The 17,500-nt window shown below is 40.4% G+C and overlaps 2 protein-coding genes across 13 annotated transcripts in view; one reads left to right on the forward strand and one right to left on the reverse strand.

Moving 5' to 3' along the window:
• Positions 1-17,500, reverse strand: part of LOC100331149 (oxysterol-binding protein-related protein 1) — a 66,277-nt gene that overhangs the window by 20,796 nt on the left and 27,981 nt on the right. For 3 of the 12 annotated variants that reach the window (XM_073922249.1, XM_073922236.1, XM_002667472.7), the window contains exons 2-3: positions 9,509-9,877; positions 2,438-2,546 (exon numbers count right to left, since the gene is read on the reverse strand). The gene's annotated coding sequence lies outside the window, so the exon portion shown is untranslated. Of the gene's footprint in view, positions 1-651; positions 895-996; positions 1,129-2,437; positions 2,547-9,508; positions 9,878-17,500 lie in introns of those variants that run through there. The other 9 variants (XM_073922238.1, XM_073922208.1, XM_073922239.1 and 6 more) reach the window with 6 other exon arrangements.
• LOC100331077 (histamine H3 receptor) overlaps positions 9,373-17,500 on the forward strand; it is a 20,210-nt gene continuing 12,082 nt past the window's right edge. Inside the window, exons 1-2 of the mRNA XM_002667471.7 lie at positions 9,373-9,771; positions 13,071-13,237. Coding sequence (XP_002667517.2) covers positions 9,489-9,771; positions 13,071-13,237 — 450 coding nt within the window. The 5' untranslated portion in view covers positions 9,373-9,488. The remainder of the gene's footprint in view (positions 9,772-13,070; positions 13,238-17,500) is intronic.

Genomic DNA, 17,500 nt, shown 5'->3' on the forward strand with positions numbered 1-17,500 from the left:
TTAGTGATTAGAAATTAGTATTAAGTTTAAAATTGTGTTTAAAATACCCCAGTTAAACAGCACACAACCCAAATTTCACAGAGGGATGATCGTTTAGTCTACGACTCTAGATAGATGGTGCAGAAGTGATTATGAAGAGCGTAATGGAACAATAACGCTTACTATACAGTGAGCCGTCTAATAAGATTACTCCTCTTTACAGAGTAAGCTCCCTTCAGGAACACACTCATTCATTTTAGGCTGAACATCTCATTCATTTTTTTCCTATTTTCAATAATCCTATCAATTTAACTCAGAAGGCTAGATTGTATGTCAAGTCATCTGTATTTTTAAATGGCATGTTATACAATACGGATTGTGTCAAGGCACAATATACTTACAATTTACTTTTAAAAATGGCAAATGTTTATTAAAATGCTGCATAAGAGAATAAAACTAAATATTGACAGACATAACAATACTAAAGGAAATTAATAAAGAAAGCAATGTAATAAAGCAGAAAGAAACACTCAGATGCGGTCAAAAGCCAAAACATAATTAAAGAAATTAATAACAAATTCTAAGTAGTGAAATCACATTAGCAGCCATTGAAGCCACAGCACTGTTTGCAGTCAATAAATAGTGCTAATGTTGTTTTGAAGTCTTACTTACATGTGATTTCAGTCAAATATTCGAAGTACAACAGAGAGAGCATGTCACAAGTTGTCACTGTTCAAAAATGAACAAATGTGCGAATATTAAACCATCTTGACTTCAATCTCAGTGACACAACAGGTGGTTTTACAGCAGTTTGTAGTGTGAAGATCGTGCACTAGAGGGAAGCATTGGGCAGTGCGAGAACAGCAATGTGATCCTGTGCTTGAATGAATATCTCCAAGCATTCCCAATGCAGAACTGAGAAAACAAATCAAACAAATGTGCGCAGAACGCCTTTATAAGCCATTTAGAATTTCAATTTCTTTACATTACTTTTAAAAACTGTTGCGAAATATTTACCAGCAGGTCTTTCCCATCACAGTCCTCTCCTGAAGCCTAATGGGTTCCTTTAAAGCCAGTCATTTGATTGGTAAAGTCTAGACGGGATACAGCTGTGGACACTCACATCAATATAGCATCATTTATGTGACACTGTACAAGAATAATCAACATTTTACAGCACTGTGAGGGTTGGGGTAGCGGGTAGACGTTAATAAAATATAATTTAATTAGTAATTTAACAAATGATGTGAATAATACTTAATATAATTACTGTTTATACATTACTGTGATGGTTGGGTTTAGGGTTGGGGTCAGGGAAGTAGTTAATAAAAGACAATAAATAATATAATAAATAACATAAATAATTCTTGTTAGCTTCTGGTTGCAGCTGTATCCCTTCTAGCAATAACTCATTTGCATATCACTCGCCGGCCATCTTTGAAACACTTCTTATCAGTGTGCTCAGCATTCTGTTTGAATGCGAAATCAGCAAACTTTCCAAAACTGTTTGCAATTTTTTTTTTTTTTAAATACAGTTAGCGGTGAAGCCAAAAAAACAATTGGAGATTAGGAAGTGAAGTGGAGACTAAATAGTTGAGTTTGTAGTCGTTTCTTGAAGACAGCGAGTGACTCTGCCGTTCTGATGCAGTTAGGGAGTTCATTCCACCAACTGGGCAGATTGAATGCGAGAGTTCGGGAAAGTGATTTCTTCCCTCTTTGGGATGGGACCACGAGGCGACGTTCATTCACAGAACGCAAGTTTCTGGAGGGCACATACATCTGCAGAAGTGAGAGCAGATAAGAAGGAGCAAAGCCAGAAGTCGCTTTGTAAGCAAACATCAGAGCTTTGAATTTGATGCGAGCAGCAACTGGCAGCCAGTGCAAACGGATGAGCAGCAGAGTGACATGTGCTCTTTTAGCTTCATTGAAGACCACTCGTGCTGCTGCGTTCTGGAGCAGTTGAAGAGGTTTAATAGAGTTAGCTGGAAGCCCGGCTAGTAGAGAGTTGCAATAGTCCAGTCTGGAGAGAACAAGAGCTTGAACAAGGAGATGAGCTGCATGTTCAGATAGGAAGGGTCGGACCTTTCTGAGGTTATAGAGTGCGAATCTGCAAAATCGAGCAGTTCTAGAAATGTGGTCAGAGAAGTTGAGAATTCAAGTAGAGAACTATAACAATATTAACAATTTCTCAAACAATATCTCTCTCTTTAATCTGCTAATAAGCTGAACAAACACATGTGATCATCCTCGTTTACCTAAAGGAGAAAAAGTTTAATCACATTAACATCTGACTTAAATGCTTATGAGGCTTTTTATACAGTGGATGTAAACTTCTGCTTTCAACTGTATAACGTTGAATGAACCAAAAAGTTATATAGTGTCCACAGTCGTACTGGAGTGACACAACAAGTATCTTGTTTTAGTCCACCCAAAAGTGATTAAGTAATTAAATACTCACCCTCATGTTCCCCAGAGGCCTTTGTTCATCTTCACACACAGATTAAGACATTTTAGATGAAATCCTGGAGCTCTCTCATCCTCCATAGACAGCAAGAGTCCAGAAATGTCTAGAAAAGGAACCAAAAAAGATCATCTGCCATTTCTGTGTGGAGTTTGCATGTTCTCCTCGTGTTGGTGTGGGTTTCCTCCGAGTGCTCTGGTTTCCCCCACAGTCCAAACACATGCGCTATAGGGGAATTGGGTGAGCTAATTGTCGTAGTGTGTGTTTGTGAATGAGTGTATGGATGTTTCCCAGTTATGGGTTGCAGCTGGAAGGGCATCTGCTGCTTAAAACATATGCAGGATAAGTTGGCGGTTCATTTCTCTGTGGCGACCCCTGATTGATAAAAGGACTAAGCCGAATGAAAATGAATGATGTATGTTGTGTATTTCTGTGAGTTTCCACATTCAGAAGACTGTAAGAGGGCTGTATATCTTATTGTTTACAGAGACCACATGATGTACAGTATATGAGCATGCATCATCCAATCTGATCAAGAATTCATCAATGCAGCGGTGTACAGTAAATAATTGATCTAGCGATCCTTGACTTATTGAAAATTAATGCAGACTCCAAGTGTGCGCTCATCAGTTTTCAATAATACAGCAGTCCATCGTCAATTATTCCTTAGACGCACCTTCTGTACGCACACACACATGAATATCACCTGCAGTAACATCATTTTAAAGCCCAAATAAGATTATTTCACTTGTTTTAAAGAAAACCCTCACTTTATTTTGATTCGTCATTTCTGAAAACATGCAAAACACGAAAAATGCTTCTTAATGAAAATAAAAAAACTGCGCTAGAAACAAGATGAAAACTCTAAGTGAAGCACTTTCTATGCAGTGAACATTGATTGACAGCTGATGGCGAGTCCGTCCACACAAACACATCCATACACTCCTCGAGGTTTCAGAAAAGGATGTAACTGTACACTGCCCAGCCTTTCTGCATAACCAAAGTCTCTTTAATGCAAGTCATTTCACTCAGTGGCCATCTTTGAAACACCTCTCGGGCAGTATGCTTGGGCATTCTGTTTCAATGGGGAAACATCAATATCTCTAAAACTGCTCGCCGAGCTTACGATTAAATTCCATATTACGAATAACCAATAGAATTAAACAACGACTGTCTAGCTACTGTCTATCTTACGTCTAGTTTCATTTCTAAACGAAACAAAATCTGCAGAAACGCACAACTGGCCCCAGCCCCTCCCCCGGAGAATTGCTATCCTATAGCGATTGCTGATTGGCTCCTGTACTAGAAGGCGGGGCTTCATTCGCCATATTCACAGTTACACTTTTCCCCATTCAAAAGTAAACGAGTGACACGTCTAGCGTATTCTAGAGTCTTTGGCGTAACTATTATCTGCACTAAAAGTCCCATACAAGCACATTTACACCACGCAAATAAGAACAGAAAGTAGTGATTTCAAACTGTACTTTTTTTCTTATCAATACAAAGTAAAAAAATAAAATAAAAGTACAGAGATTATCATTGTTATTGACCTAAATTTTATCGCAATTCGATATAACAATGTCCCAGTACTGGGTTGCAGCTGGAAGGGCATCCGCTATGTAAAACGTGCTGGATAAGTTGGCAGTTCATTCCGCTGTGGCCACCCCAGATTAACAAAGAGACTAAGCCGAAATAAAAATGAATGAACGAATAAATTATGTAATATCGGCCCAGCCAACACAATCTCACGGCAATTCGTAACTTTTTTATTTAGTGGCTAATTCGTATGAATACGTACGATCTAATTCGTATAATTTGGTATGATTTGCTCATCCCCCAATGACGGTTGGGTTTAGGGGTGGGGTTAGGTGCCATGCCTCCTTTTTAAAATCGTGCAATTTCGTACGATTGAAACCCGTAAGAATTCGTACGAATTAGCCACTAAACTGGCAAAACGTAAAATACTTGCGTTTTCTCGTGAGATCAGGCTGGCCCAGCCCTAGAATACACAAACCCTAAATATTATATTGTGCAGCCCTAATGCGAGGTATGGAAAGTAACGTAACGCATTCCTTTCCATAAAAAGTAACTAATGGCCCATTTCCACAGAGCGGTACAGTTTGGTTCGGTACACTTTTATGGCTGTTTCCACTGTCAAAAGAGACCTAAAATTGAACTGTACCGTACCACTTTTTGGTGACCCTTTGCAAACGATACCTAGCATGGCAAAAGGGTACCAAAAGGTGGAGCTAGCTGAACACGGTTGGTTTTCAGAGATACATCACTTGATCGTGGACAAGCAGGAGAACAGTGGCGTAGCGGACAGGCCCGCAGGGCATGCACACAAAGTTCACAGGTCTGTGTTCTCTGAACCCCTCTCAAACGGTGGACTACTTCATCCTGATTGCTTGCCGCCGAACCGCGTCATAGCTCATTACCATAAAGTTGACTTGATTTCAAATCTTCCTCGACGCCCACACCGGAGAAGACGTGCCGCGCTGCTCCTCGCCACCGGTTGTCATTGAAAATGAATGACTTCCGGCTATTTTGACGCTCTTGTCGCTTGTGATCGCTACCCCATGTCGTCGCTCCACCCCGCCCCCTTTTCCGCTCCTCAATTTATGATCACTTCCTCGCGTCGTCGCTCCACTGACTCTCCCCGTCCCCTCAATTTGTGATCGCTCCCCCACCCCCCCTGCAGGGATCCTTTCCTCGCGTCGTCGCTCCACCAACTCTCCCCGTCCCCTCAATTTGTGATCGCTCGAATTCGGGCTCCCCCGTCAGTGATCCCTGCAGGGGCCCCCCCGCATTTGCGCTACGCCACTGCAGGAGAACGAAACCAAAGGAAGCGACATTTTTAAAAACACAGCCGAGACATTACACCAGTGTAACTTACACAGATAATAACTAGCCATGGTCGACCTGAGCTCAGACAAACCTTGTCGTCGTCTTAATAAACAGCCGAGAAGAGCAAAATCTGCCGTGTCCTGTTGTTGTTTTACAAGCCCAGCTCAGATTGGGTTGGGTGGTGTGGGACCAGCTGGGTTCAATAATGCATTACTCACTTTCTAAAGTAACCTTCCCAGGTCCTGCATAGTATATTTCTTGTTCTCATATGTATGTACAGTATTGTTTTCTCCAGCGTGTCAGGTAAACGTCTAGGTGTGGTCCTCTGGGTACGGCAGCAGCACACGCAGCAGGACATCCTGACATTTAACTATCAAAAATACTGTGAATACATTGGCACGGCCTTACGTTTAATTAAGAGTAGCTCTGATGCTCTCCGGGGATCTGGAAAAATGTCAGCACCCAATCGCCTCTGGAGGGGGTCTCAGCAGCTAGCAAAACCGCTACGATGGCGGCTTCTGCGAGATGTAGGATTCAATAACAAATCGCTGCACTTTGATGAATCGAGGACAAAAAATGTCAGCAAACAACCCGTCATGTCTACTACTAGTGTTCTTCTACTCATGCAAACACAGTGGCCACTTTATTAGGTACACTGCTCAACGACATGAATATCTAGAGCAATACAACTTGAAAGAAACGTGTGTGTGTGTGTGTGTGTGTGTGTGTGTGTTTAAGCTTTTTAAAGTTCGTGCTTCATCATGCTCCATTTCAAACTGGTCAAAATAAACAATAAATCTATGTTTTATTATACTACATTAATTATGTTACTCACAAAACAGGTTTTTATAATAAAATTGACCAAAAATACAAGTCTAAAGAATAATCTATATTCCAAACACTATGTAGAGTAATTTATTAATGGAGAGATGTAAATATATACATAATATAATGCTTATTCCTAAATATTTTCCTTTACTATAAATCACTACACAATTTTAAATGTGTTTTATTGGATATTTTGTTTTTGCTTTCATATATTAGTTTGTTTCTGTTTGGTACAGCATATTATGTACAGTAAATAACTGAACGGCGACACAGTGGCGCAGTAGGTAGTGCTGTCTCCTCACAGCAAGAAGGTCGCTGGTTCGATCCTCAGCTCAGTTGCCGTTTCTTTGTGGAGTTTGCATGTTCTCCCTGCGTTCCCGTGGGTTTCCTCTGGGTGCTCCGGTTTCCCCCACAGTCCAAAGACATGCGGTACTGGTGAACTGGGTAGGCTAATTGTCCGTAGTGTATGAGTGTGTGTGTGGGGATGTTTGGATACTGGATAAGTTGGCGGTTCATTCCGCTGTGGCTACCCCGGCTTCATAAAGGGACTAAGCCGACAAGAAAACGAAAGAATGAATGAATGAATGAATGAATGAATGAATGAATGAATGAATGAATTGAATAGCAGCTACTAGCTTAGCTCACTGCATTTTGAAGCCGCTATTCAGCACTTCAACATTACTCAGAGAGGATGATGCAATCCTGCTGTATCCGTCTCTCTTCAGGTGCATCTCTCTCTTTCTCTTTTGGCTTCTGCAATCATCAGGGCTGTCAATAAATCAGATTTCATTCTGTCAGAGCTGATGTCAAGCTTGAGTTAAGAATTAGATTTGACAAGAGGACGCAGTGGGCAATCCCTGCTGCTTTCTGAAACACTGCACTGCAAAAAAAAATAGCTTTTTTACTTGGAGCTTTTGTCTTGTCTATAGTCTAAACAGCTAAAATTCTTTACATTAAGAAGCATTTTAAAGAGAAGTAAAACATGTAGTTGTGTTTTTAGAAATAATGTGTCAGAATTAAGTGAGTTTTTCCTTAAAGCAAGCAAAATAACCTGCAAATGGGGTATTTTTTTTTTTGTTTAAAAACACAAAAATGTGTACCCGTTCGTACTTACTTATTGCTTGCTATATTAAACAAAATACAAAAGAATGTGTCCTAGAACATTCATTCATTAAATGCAGCATTTCAATCTGACTTACACTAACCAGCCACTTTATTAGGTACACCATACTAGTACCGGGTTGGACCCTCTTTTGCCTTCAGAACTGCTTTAATCCTTGGTGGATTCAACAAGCTACTGGAAATATTCCTCAGAGATTTTGCTCCATATTGACATGATAGCATCACACAGTTGCTGCAGATTTGTCGGCTGCACATCCATGATGCCAATCTCCCGTTCCACCACATCCCAAAGCTGCTCTATTGGATTGAGCTCTGGTGACTGTGGAGGCCATTTGAGTACAGTGAACTCATCGTCATGTTCACCAGTCAGAGATGATTGAACTTTATGACATGCTGCGTTATCCTGCTGGAAGTAGCCATCAGAAAGTGGAGACACTGTGCTCATGAAGGGATGGACATGGTGAGCAGCAATACTCAGGTAGGCTGTGGCGTTGATGCTCAATTGGTACTAATGGACCCAAAGAAAATCTCCCCCACACCATTACACCACCACCACCAGCCTGAACTGTTAAAGCAAGGCAGGATGGATCCATGCTTACATGTTGTTGACACTCCAAGCAGACGTAGCTCAGGGTACATATTACTCGGTTCTCAAAAATGTAGCCCTGTGCACATATCTCTAATAAGCCTGGGTTGTACAGCACTTGTTGCGTTCTTTGCTTGTGAAAAATAAAAAAAATCTGCTGAATGAGTGAATGCAAAAGTACAACTAACTCTGCTCTGCTCAATGGAAAACTCCGGACTGAAAACTGAGAGCTGTTATTGTCTGTAACGATTGTAAAGCTGTTTGTATTCCCCAGCGGAGGTTATAAGCTCACTAATGGAGCTTCGCTGCGGTTTGTGTGAATACTGTCGTTTAGTGTGCTTTTACCCTTTCCGCACTTAACGGTCTCTTAACTAGAACAGAAGATGTTTACTGTTTACACTCCTGCAAAATTTTTATGCATTTTCTAAAAATTTCACAAGAGCCATTTCAGCACATTTCTATAATAGTTTTAATAACTCATTTCTAATCACTGATTTATTTTCTCTTTGTAAATAATATTAGACTAGATATTCTTCAAGACACTAGTGTTCAGCTTAAAGTGCCATTTAAAGGCTTCACTAGGGTAATTAGGGTAAAGTTAGGGTAATTAGGCAAGTCATTGTATGCAGCAACAGTGGTTTGTTCTGGAGACAATTCAACACTAATATTGCTGAAGGGGCGAATAATATTGAGCTTAAAATGGCTTTAAAACAAATAAAAACTGCTTTTATTCTAGCCGAAATAAAACAAATAAGACTTTCTCCAGAAGAACAAATATTATCAGACATACTGTGAAAATTTCCTTGCTCTGTTAAAAATAATTTAAGAAATATATATTAAAAAATATATATCAAAAGGGGGCTAATAATTACTTTTAATCAAAATAACTAATTAATTATTAAAACAACTATTAATGTAAGCTTTATAAATGCTTTGGCAATGCATTTGTAACATGTCATGCCAATAAAGCAATTATTAAATTGAGAAAGACAGAAAGAAAGAAAGAAAGAAAGAAAGAAAGAAAGAAAGAAAGAAAGAAAGAAAGAAAGAAAAAAAGAAAGAAAAAAAAGAAAGAAAGAAAGAAAGAAAGAAAGAAAGAAAGAAAGAAAGAAAGAAAGAAAGAAAGAAAGAAAGAAAAAAAGAAAGAAAAAAAAGAAAGAAAGAAAGAAAGAAAAGAAAGAAAAAAGAAAGAAAAAAAGAAAGAAAGAAAGAAAGAAAGAAAGAAAGAAAGAAAGAAAGAAAGAAAAGAAAAAAAGAAAGAAAGAAAAGAAAAAAAAGAAAGAAAGAAAGAAAGAAAGAAAAGAAAGAAAAAAGAAAGAAAAAAGAAAGAAAGAAAGAAAAGAAAGAAAAAAGAAAGAAAAAAAGAAAGAAAGAAAGAAAGAAAGAAAGAAAGAAAAAAAGAAAGAAAGAAAGAAAGAAAGAAAAGAAAAAAAGAAAGAAAGAAAGAAAGAAAGAAAAAAAGAAAGAAAGAAAAAAAAGAAAGAAAGAAAGAAAGAAAGAAAGAAAGAAAGAAAGAAAGAAAGAAAGAAAGAAAGAAAGAATTGTGTTCAGAGATTCAGAGTTGCTCTGAATGGCGCATCATGTTAGCGAGCGCGGCGCGTCATCTGCGCACACAGACATTTCCAAGAGAGAGAGAAAGAGAGATAAAGCCAGAGGGAGGGAGACATGAAAAACTGGAGTCTTACCTGCAGACCGTCGATGGGGAACCATCATCACTGCGACGCCAACATGACGCGTGAGCCCGCGGTCAGTAACGCGACGGCGGTGCGGCGCGACGCGGGGTTCGCGGGTCCGGTGCTCGCGCTGCTCACCGGGATGATGGTCGTCCTGATCGCGCTGATCGTGTGCGGCAACGCGCTGGTCATCGTCGCCTTCAAGATGGACAAGAGTTTGCGCAAACAGAGCAATTATTTCCTGCTAAACCTGGCCATCTCAGACTTCCTCGTGGGTAAGCAAAGTTGATTTCACATTCACAACTCCGTCTAGATGTTAAACTTTGATTATTTTCCACTTGTTTCAATGTCCTCCTGCGTTGATGAGTGCGCGCTGAGCTCCTGAAAACAAAATAAAACTGAGTTTTAAGGAATAAGCGGACACTTTATTTTAAGGTTACACCTTACATGCACTTTACTATAGTAATTACACAATTGCAGCTAATCCTTACCCACATTCTAAGCCCAACCACATTTAATACATACACTATAAACAAAAGGTCACGACTACAAGTGTTTAAGTTACTTTAACTTATTATAAAATATTAATCAGGTTTCAACTAAGTTATGCCAAGCTTATTTGATAGCTATATAAGTTGAGATAGGGAGATACGCTTATTTGATTCAGCTAAATGAATTATTCAGCACATTGTTTTACAGTGAAGGTAATTAATAATAATAATAAAGTGAAGGTTAGCACTGGACTCCCTTTTGCCTTCAGAACTGCTTTAATCCTTTGTGGATTCAACACTGGAAATATTCCTCAGAGGTTTTGCTCCATATTGACATGATAGCATCACACAGTTGCTGCAGATTTGTCGGCTGCACATCCATGATGCCAATCTCCCGTTCCACCACATCCCAAACGTGTTTCCTAGTACTGGGTTTCAGCTGGATATGGCATCCGCTGTGTAAAACCTATGCTGGAAAAGTTGGCGGTTCATTCCACTGTGCTGACTCCTGATAAATAAAGGGACTAAGCTGAAGGAAAATGAATGAATGAATTACTCAGTAGTAAAATCTTAGTAAAAACTTTTTAAAAACCTGAATCAATATTGGAGTGACCATTGCACGCTGGAGAAAGGAGGACACAATAGCTGAAGGATTTCTGAAGGATGTTGGACTGAAGCAGCTGATATTCATTTACACTGAGAAAGGGTTGCTGAACCACTACTGAGAGACAGGGGCGCAACTGCACATTTACTGATGGGTATGCGGCTTCAACTTTTGCGCGCCCCCCTTCAATCCAACTATATTTTATAACAGGCAAGTGATAAAATGTGGAAAATATTTCCATCAATAAATTAAAAATATTTTTTCATAAAGATATCAATATGCTTAAAAAAATACAGTTTCACAGTTCTGAACAAAACTGAATTAGTATGAAGTAGAAAAAGGTATAATTACATTAAGCATGTTAGGTCGCAAAGAAATGCATCTCATACCACCCCAAATTTCTTCTCAATTTAATTTTCCCTTACTAAATGATTATAGCACCTTGACTAGCCTTGCTTTTGGATTTTTTTTTACTACATTTGTCAAAACAAAATGATAGACATGGGAGTCCTAAAGTGAAATAAAAAAGACTGTCAAATGTTTAGTGTAAAAAAAAAACAGAAACAAACTGTGTGAAATGTTCTGTTTAATTGAAAATTTATAACTTTGTAGCTAAAATTAAAATATTTTTGAGCTAAGAAGTTACCAAAAGGCCTGATGAATCAATATGATACATAATAAATTCATAAAAACATGTATATGGTATGAAAAATGGGGGGATGGGGTGGAAGGATTTTTTAATTTAATAAAATACAATATTATACGCATATAAAATGCTAAATAAACATTATTAACAAAAAAGATATATTACTTGAAACTTTTAATATGGAAAATTTCAAAAATAGTTTTGGCACAATGGCGCCCCCCATGTGTGGCGCCCCTATGCGCCGCGTATTCTGCATACCCCCTTTTTGCGCCACTGCTGAGAGATTGTAGCTGCTGTCTCTTTCACAGCCAAAATACACCTTCCAGTGTTTCCTCTATATGATGTTTTCCAGCTGTGGCGGCAGGCCTTTTTTAGACAGATCTACCAACTACCTGTGACGTCATTTTGATTACAAATGTCGTGAGCGCAGTATTAGAAGTCGAGATCGCATTTATGTAATTGCCTTTGAGCATGCGAATCTCTTTGCTTGCGCACCGATTTCCTCTGCTCGTGCACAAAACTTCTTGCACGCCCCCTCAAAGATCACAGATCTTCTTGTGCGCTCTCAAATAAACGCTGCTGAAGTGAGATTTAGTGCGTTTATGTAATGAGTATGTCTCCAGCATTTATTAGATTTGCTAGGAATATTTATGAATGTCTCTAATAGACCTGCAGAGCGATGTTAATGCGTCCTGAAGTAAAGTGAAACGGCTATACGTCGTGTTTGCTGGCCTCACGCAACACGCACCTGTCAGTCAGTCAGCACGTAACCTTAAAGGGTTAAACAAATGACGCACAGGACTACTACGGTTACAGAAAAGTTTGCACTGTTATAATTCACTTACCTTTTAATACGTTTTGCTGGGATTAAAACCCGCCATTAAGAAAGTACAATTTTTTGAATGAGAAGCTGTAATGTAGCCAACTTAGGCTCATTTCGAAAACGTAGCCCCGCGGACGTTTCTGAAGACCGCGATTTACGTGGCCGGAGGTACGTATGGCCGCATTTAGTTTTTTTCGATTGTGACGGCTCACCTCCGTGTGGAGGGCTTTCCCACCGCAACCAGTTTGTTCGCTTAGTGTTACGTCGGCGGAGCGGAGGCCCGGAGGAGAAGGAGCCGGCCGCGGCGACCACGACCGGGTTCAAGTCCAAGGAAGAGCAGTTCCAGAAATCATGTACGATGAAAAACAGAATCCAAAAAATAAAATCGAACAAGTTTTGCGACGGGGCGAGAATATGGCGAAACCCGAAAACGCGGTCAAAAAGCGGACGAGGGCTTTTGCTTTTTTTTTTTAATTTTTGGACGGCTTTTGTAAATCGTCGCTTGGGACAGACGATCTTTCGTCCGGTGGTTTTATGCGCGAGAACAGTGCGGGCGTGAACGGTGCACGCTCCCGAGACGCAAAAAAGCTCGCACAGCAGCCTCTCGCAGATTCGCGCGAAAAAAAACTGCACAATGAACGTACCTCCGGGGACGTATTTTGCGGCCTCCAGAAACGTTCGCTGGGCTACGTTTCCACAATGAGCCTGGGTTGAATGTAGCCGTGGCGTGATGAGTTTTGGCGTGGAAGAATGAAAGTAGCGGAAACCATGACTTCCTTTCTTCATGTGTTCAATACTTTTTCCCTGCATCATTTCATTTCACTGCACATAACTTCATTTGTAAAATAATTAGAATAATTATTATTTTAGTTATTAATATATGGTATTACAACATCCGCTAAAAAAATCCAAGTCAACAGCCCCTTTAGAACGTATGTTTTCAGAGAAAAGTGTATGCAAGGAAAGATGTTGTGACGGTTGAATGACTGTAGTTCTGCTTTCTTCTTCAGGTGCTTTCTGCATACCGGTGTACATGCCCTACATCTTGACAGGGAAATGGATGCTGGGAAAAGGACTGTGCAAGCTGTGGCTTGTTGTCGATTATCTTCTCTGCACCGCTTCGGTCTTCAACATCGTTCTTATCAGCTACGACCGCTATCTATCGGTTACAAAAGCGGTAAGGACTAAATGAATCTTCCATATGGAGTGATTTACAGCTGTGCATTCATTACAACTCAGCATTTGTAGCTCATTACAACCAGAAAGAGCGTCTCGGGTTGGTGATAAACTACAGCACTAGTGATGAAACTCATTATTACGGCAGCACATGCATTTATTTGTTTGCTTCGCTTTAATCAGTCGCGCATGAAAGCTTTTTATTAAGAAAGACCAAATATTATTCAGAAAGGAACAAGATTATGAAGCTCTGGCTTCTGTAATAACCAGCAGAAATTATTAAAATGCTTATTATAACAGCAAACTCGGGTCGACCTATACGCAGGGAGTGGATCTACATTACCCAATGCTCATTCATCTGCATGATTCATGAAAATATAACAGTTTAAACTCGGCTAACACTTTTAGGTCATTTTCAGACTTATATTGCACGAGGCAGTGGCGCAGTAGGTAGTGCGGTTGCCTCACAGCAAGAAGGTCGCTGGTTCGAACCTCGGCTAAGTTGGTGTTTCTGTGTGGAGTTTGCATGTTCTCCCTGCCTTCGCGTGGGTTTCCTCCGGGTGCTCTGGTTTCCCCCACAGTCCAAAGACATGCAGTACAGGTGAATTGGGTAGGCTAAATTGTCCATAGTGTATGAGTGTGTGTGTGGATGTTTCCCAGAGATGGGTTGTGGCTGGAGAGGCATCCGCTGCGTAAAAACTTGCTGGATAAGTTGGCGGTTCATTCCACTGTGGCAACCCCGGATTAATAAAGTGACTAAGCCGACAAGAAAATGGATAGATGAATGAGACTTATATTTACTTATTATTAACTTGGCGGCACGGTGGCTCAGTGGTCAGCACGATCGCCTCATAGCATGATGGTCACTGGTTCGAGCCCTGTGTGGAGTTTGCATGTTCACTCCATTCTGGCATGGGTTTCCTCCAGGTGCTCCGGGTTCCCCCACACAAACACATGCGCTGTAGGGGAATTGAATTAGCGAAATTGGTCAGTGTATGAGTGTTAAAGAGTGTGTATGGGTGTTTCCCAGTGTTGGGTTGTGGCTGGATAAGTTGGCGGTACATTCTGCTGTGGCGACCCCTGATTAATAAAGGGACTAAGCCAAAAAGAAATTGAATGAATGACTGATCTACGAACATTTAATGCAATTTTACTCCAAGTTTTTACAGCCGTTTGGTCATTTCCTAAATGAAGAGAACTCTCCTTGGTCTTGGTAGCATTCAAGCATTATAAATAGACCACACAAACTGAGCAAATGCACAAAAGTTTGATTCAAATGATCAAACAAAACTTGCCAAACACACACTCAATACACAATATAATGAGAGTAATTGACCAAGCTGTATATATTTCGGGATTCATTGTCATGGCTCTACCTTTGGCATGCTAAAGAGCCATTTGGGTGTCTGAATTCATGTTTGTGTGACGCTCATTAGTATTTGTTTAAAGAATTATGCTGTCACGGATGCCAGCAGCTGCATCTGTCGCATCCATCAACCTTTCTGATGGTAATTCCAGTCTTTTTGTGTTGATTTGAGTGTGGATGTGCTTCTCTTGAGCGGGTGGAAGGACAATGGAGCCCTACTGGCACGCTGTAAATAATACCTGCTAATAAACGGGTTCTGTATTTAGTGATTCACAAGTGTTTTCTGTTCATTTCCAGCTGTGAACGACTAAAACGTTAGTAAAAGTCACTTTGTTTGAATTGATTTTTTGAACATCAGAAGTGGTCAGAGGGGAGATCAACATCCCATAATGCAATTCACAACTGCTGATAAACCCAAAACATCATCAAATGTGTAACATGCTCATTAACAGGTATTTTTTCACAGTGTTTTACATCTTGCAGCTGCATTCAGAAACGATAGATATCCATCTTAGAAACGATGCGGTGTGGGGGCTCAGGGTCTTTCTGGTTCATTTCGATGAACTCCAAAACTAGTTTACTTCCAGTGGTTGGAGTCATGGTCGGTTGGCCTGCGAGACAGATAAAAAATATAGCAGGTGCAGGTAGGAGGTGCTGATCTGTATTCAAGCATCAGTGCCTCAAAGCTGATATATGATGCAGTCGGTAGCCAATGCAAGGAGATAAAGCAGGCTGTGACATGGGTTTAATGAAAACCGGTCGTGCTATTATGTGTCAAATTGCTTGGGAAATAAGTATTGAACCATTTTTCTCAGAAAACATACAGGGCTCAACAATAAGGTTGAGCCCGGGGCCAGCGTGTAAGATGCTTGGGACTAGGGCTGGGCGATTTAGCAAAAAAAATAAATAAATAAATCTAGGTTTTTTATAAAGTTTGAGGTTTTCGATTTTAAAAAAAAAAATTTATTGTGTCACTAGTCTTCTCAAAACATTAAAACAACATGACTGAAGTAACATTCTCTTTATAAGTGACTTGAAAACCCATCTGGTTAAGGAGCATTGTATTTTTAATGGCCATGTCATACAGAAATCGGTCAAGGTGTAAATAAATGTAAAACAGATTCACGAGTTAAATAGCGTTGCAGAAGATTTGAATACGAAACATTTGTGTAAATATTGCACTTTCAGGAATACAGAGGTATTTTTTGCAAGTTTTGCTGAGTCTAGGAAAGATTGGCTGTCAGCTCGGCTTTGACTTTGTCTTCTGATTGAATGTCAGGTTGTAAAGCTGCTGCCTTTTTCTTAAAAACATACAGTGGAAGAAAAGGACTGAACATGGAAACTGTAAAGCCTAATTTAACCCAATGTGTGAAGTTGTGGACGTATAGCAGGAGCAAATACAAGTACTAGATGTGTGTCTAATATAAAATAATATATTGAATCTATTTTTCTTTTTCCCCCTTTTAAATATCGATCATTTGATGCGCTTTGCTCTTCTCATGCTGCCTGATCTGTCTGGATTACAACTAGGTCCGCTAAATGATGTCATGGGGGCGGCTACTTTCATTTTCACTGCTACAGTCCCTCACTTCTACTCGTGTTCAAACTAAAAGATCGGCGTGGTTTTTCACATGGCAGGTTTTTACGTCCTTCATACATGTTGAGATCGAGTTTATCGACTTGATGAGGGAATGCCTTGACAATCCACACAGACGTGCAACAAGTAAAATCCCACATGACTGCACGCTTTAACAGGCAGTCAAGCAGGTCGCACACTAGAAGCGCCGCGACAGCGAGCACATGACAGTTTAAACTATCACACACCAAACGCGCACATTTGCATGATATTTAACATGAAACTAATCAGATGGCGATCTGTGGGCCGGCTGAAATGAGAACTGCTTCGTGAATCGTGGCTGGGCGGCGCCGGTGTGTGTATAGAAACCTGTTTAGAATTCTAAAATCCATCGTGTGGTGCTGTGCGGCGCGTCGCCGAGAAGCGCTTCTGGTGTGCTTCCTGCTTCATACAGAGAGTGGCATTGGTGCCATTATAATGTATTAAATATATATTTTTTTTAAAAATCACGATTTCTCGATTTGATTCAAAATTAAATCGTCTTAAAACATAAATTCGAATTAATAAAAAAAAAAAATTGGAAAAATCGCCCAGCCCTACTTGGGACAATAGACAGGATTGTTACTGGCCCGATCGGACCACTGATGCGCCGTCACTAAAGTTTAATTCGCCTGTGACTATCTGTCAGTTGCGTGCAAAAACAGTCAGAATCGAGAAACAGTTTGTGTTTTTAAGCCTTTAAACACTACCTTCTCAGTTCCTCTTATCTGATTGGATGTTGTGAGCATTAGGGCTGGGCGATGTCCACCAATTTGGCATCATATGATGTCTAATGTGAAACATCGTGATGGCATCGTCATCATGTGAAAAGCGGGGTGGTGAGGGGATCCGGGGGTGAGAAGGGTGCGCGACTTATTTGAGGACCGGGAGGAAGACGTGCGATTTCCAGGAGATTATCACTCGTTTGTGGGCATTATGAGTCCTTCAAATGCATAGAGACGCCAGGAACTTCCGGGAGACTTGGGATGTCTGAATATCACGTTTAACTATAGTGAGACGCAATCCAGCGGTACATCCTTCATAAACTCTCCGACGTGCACTGCTCTCTGCCTGGAGCTCAGAGGAGCGCATGACAGTGTGTGGCTGTGTGTGTGGTCACGTGATGTGCGTTTTCAGCGGACGGAGGGCTGTTCAGAAATGCTAGGTAAAACACGGTGTGGATGTGGATACCGGTGGATGTTTTCGTTCTAAAATGCCATTTTAACGCTAAGACGTGTTAGTGTAAACAGGGCCTGCATGTGAATTTTTCGCGAGCGGGTTTG

The sequence above is a fragment of the Danio rerio genome, chromosome 2 (assembly GCF_049306965.1).
Source record: "Danio rerio strain Tuebingen ecotype United States chromosome 2, GRCz12tu, whole genome shotgun sequence".
In the NCBI taxonomy this organism is placed as follows: domain Eukaryota; kingdom Metazoa; phylum Chordata; class Actinopteri; order Cypriniformes; family Danionidae; genus Danio; species Danio rerio.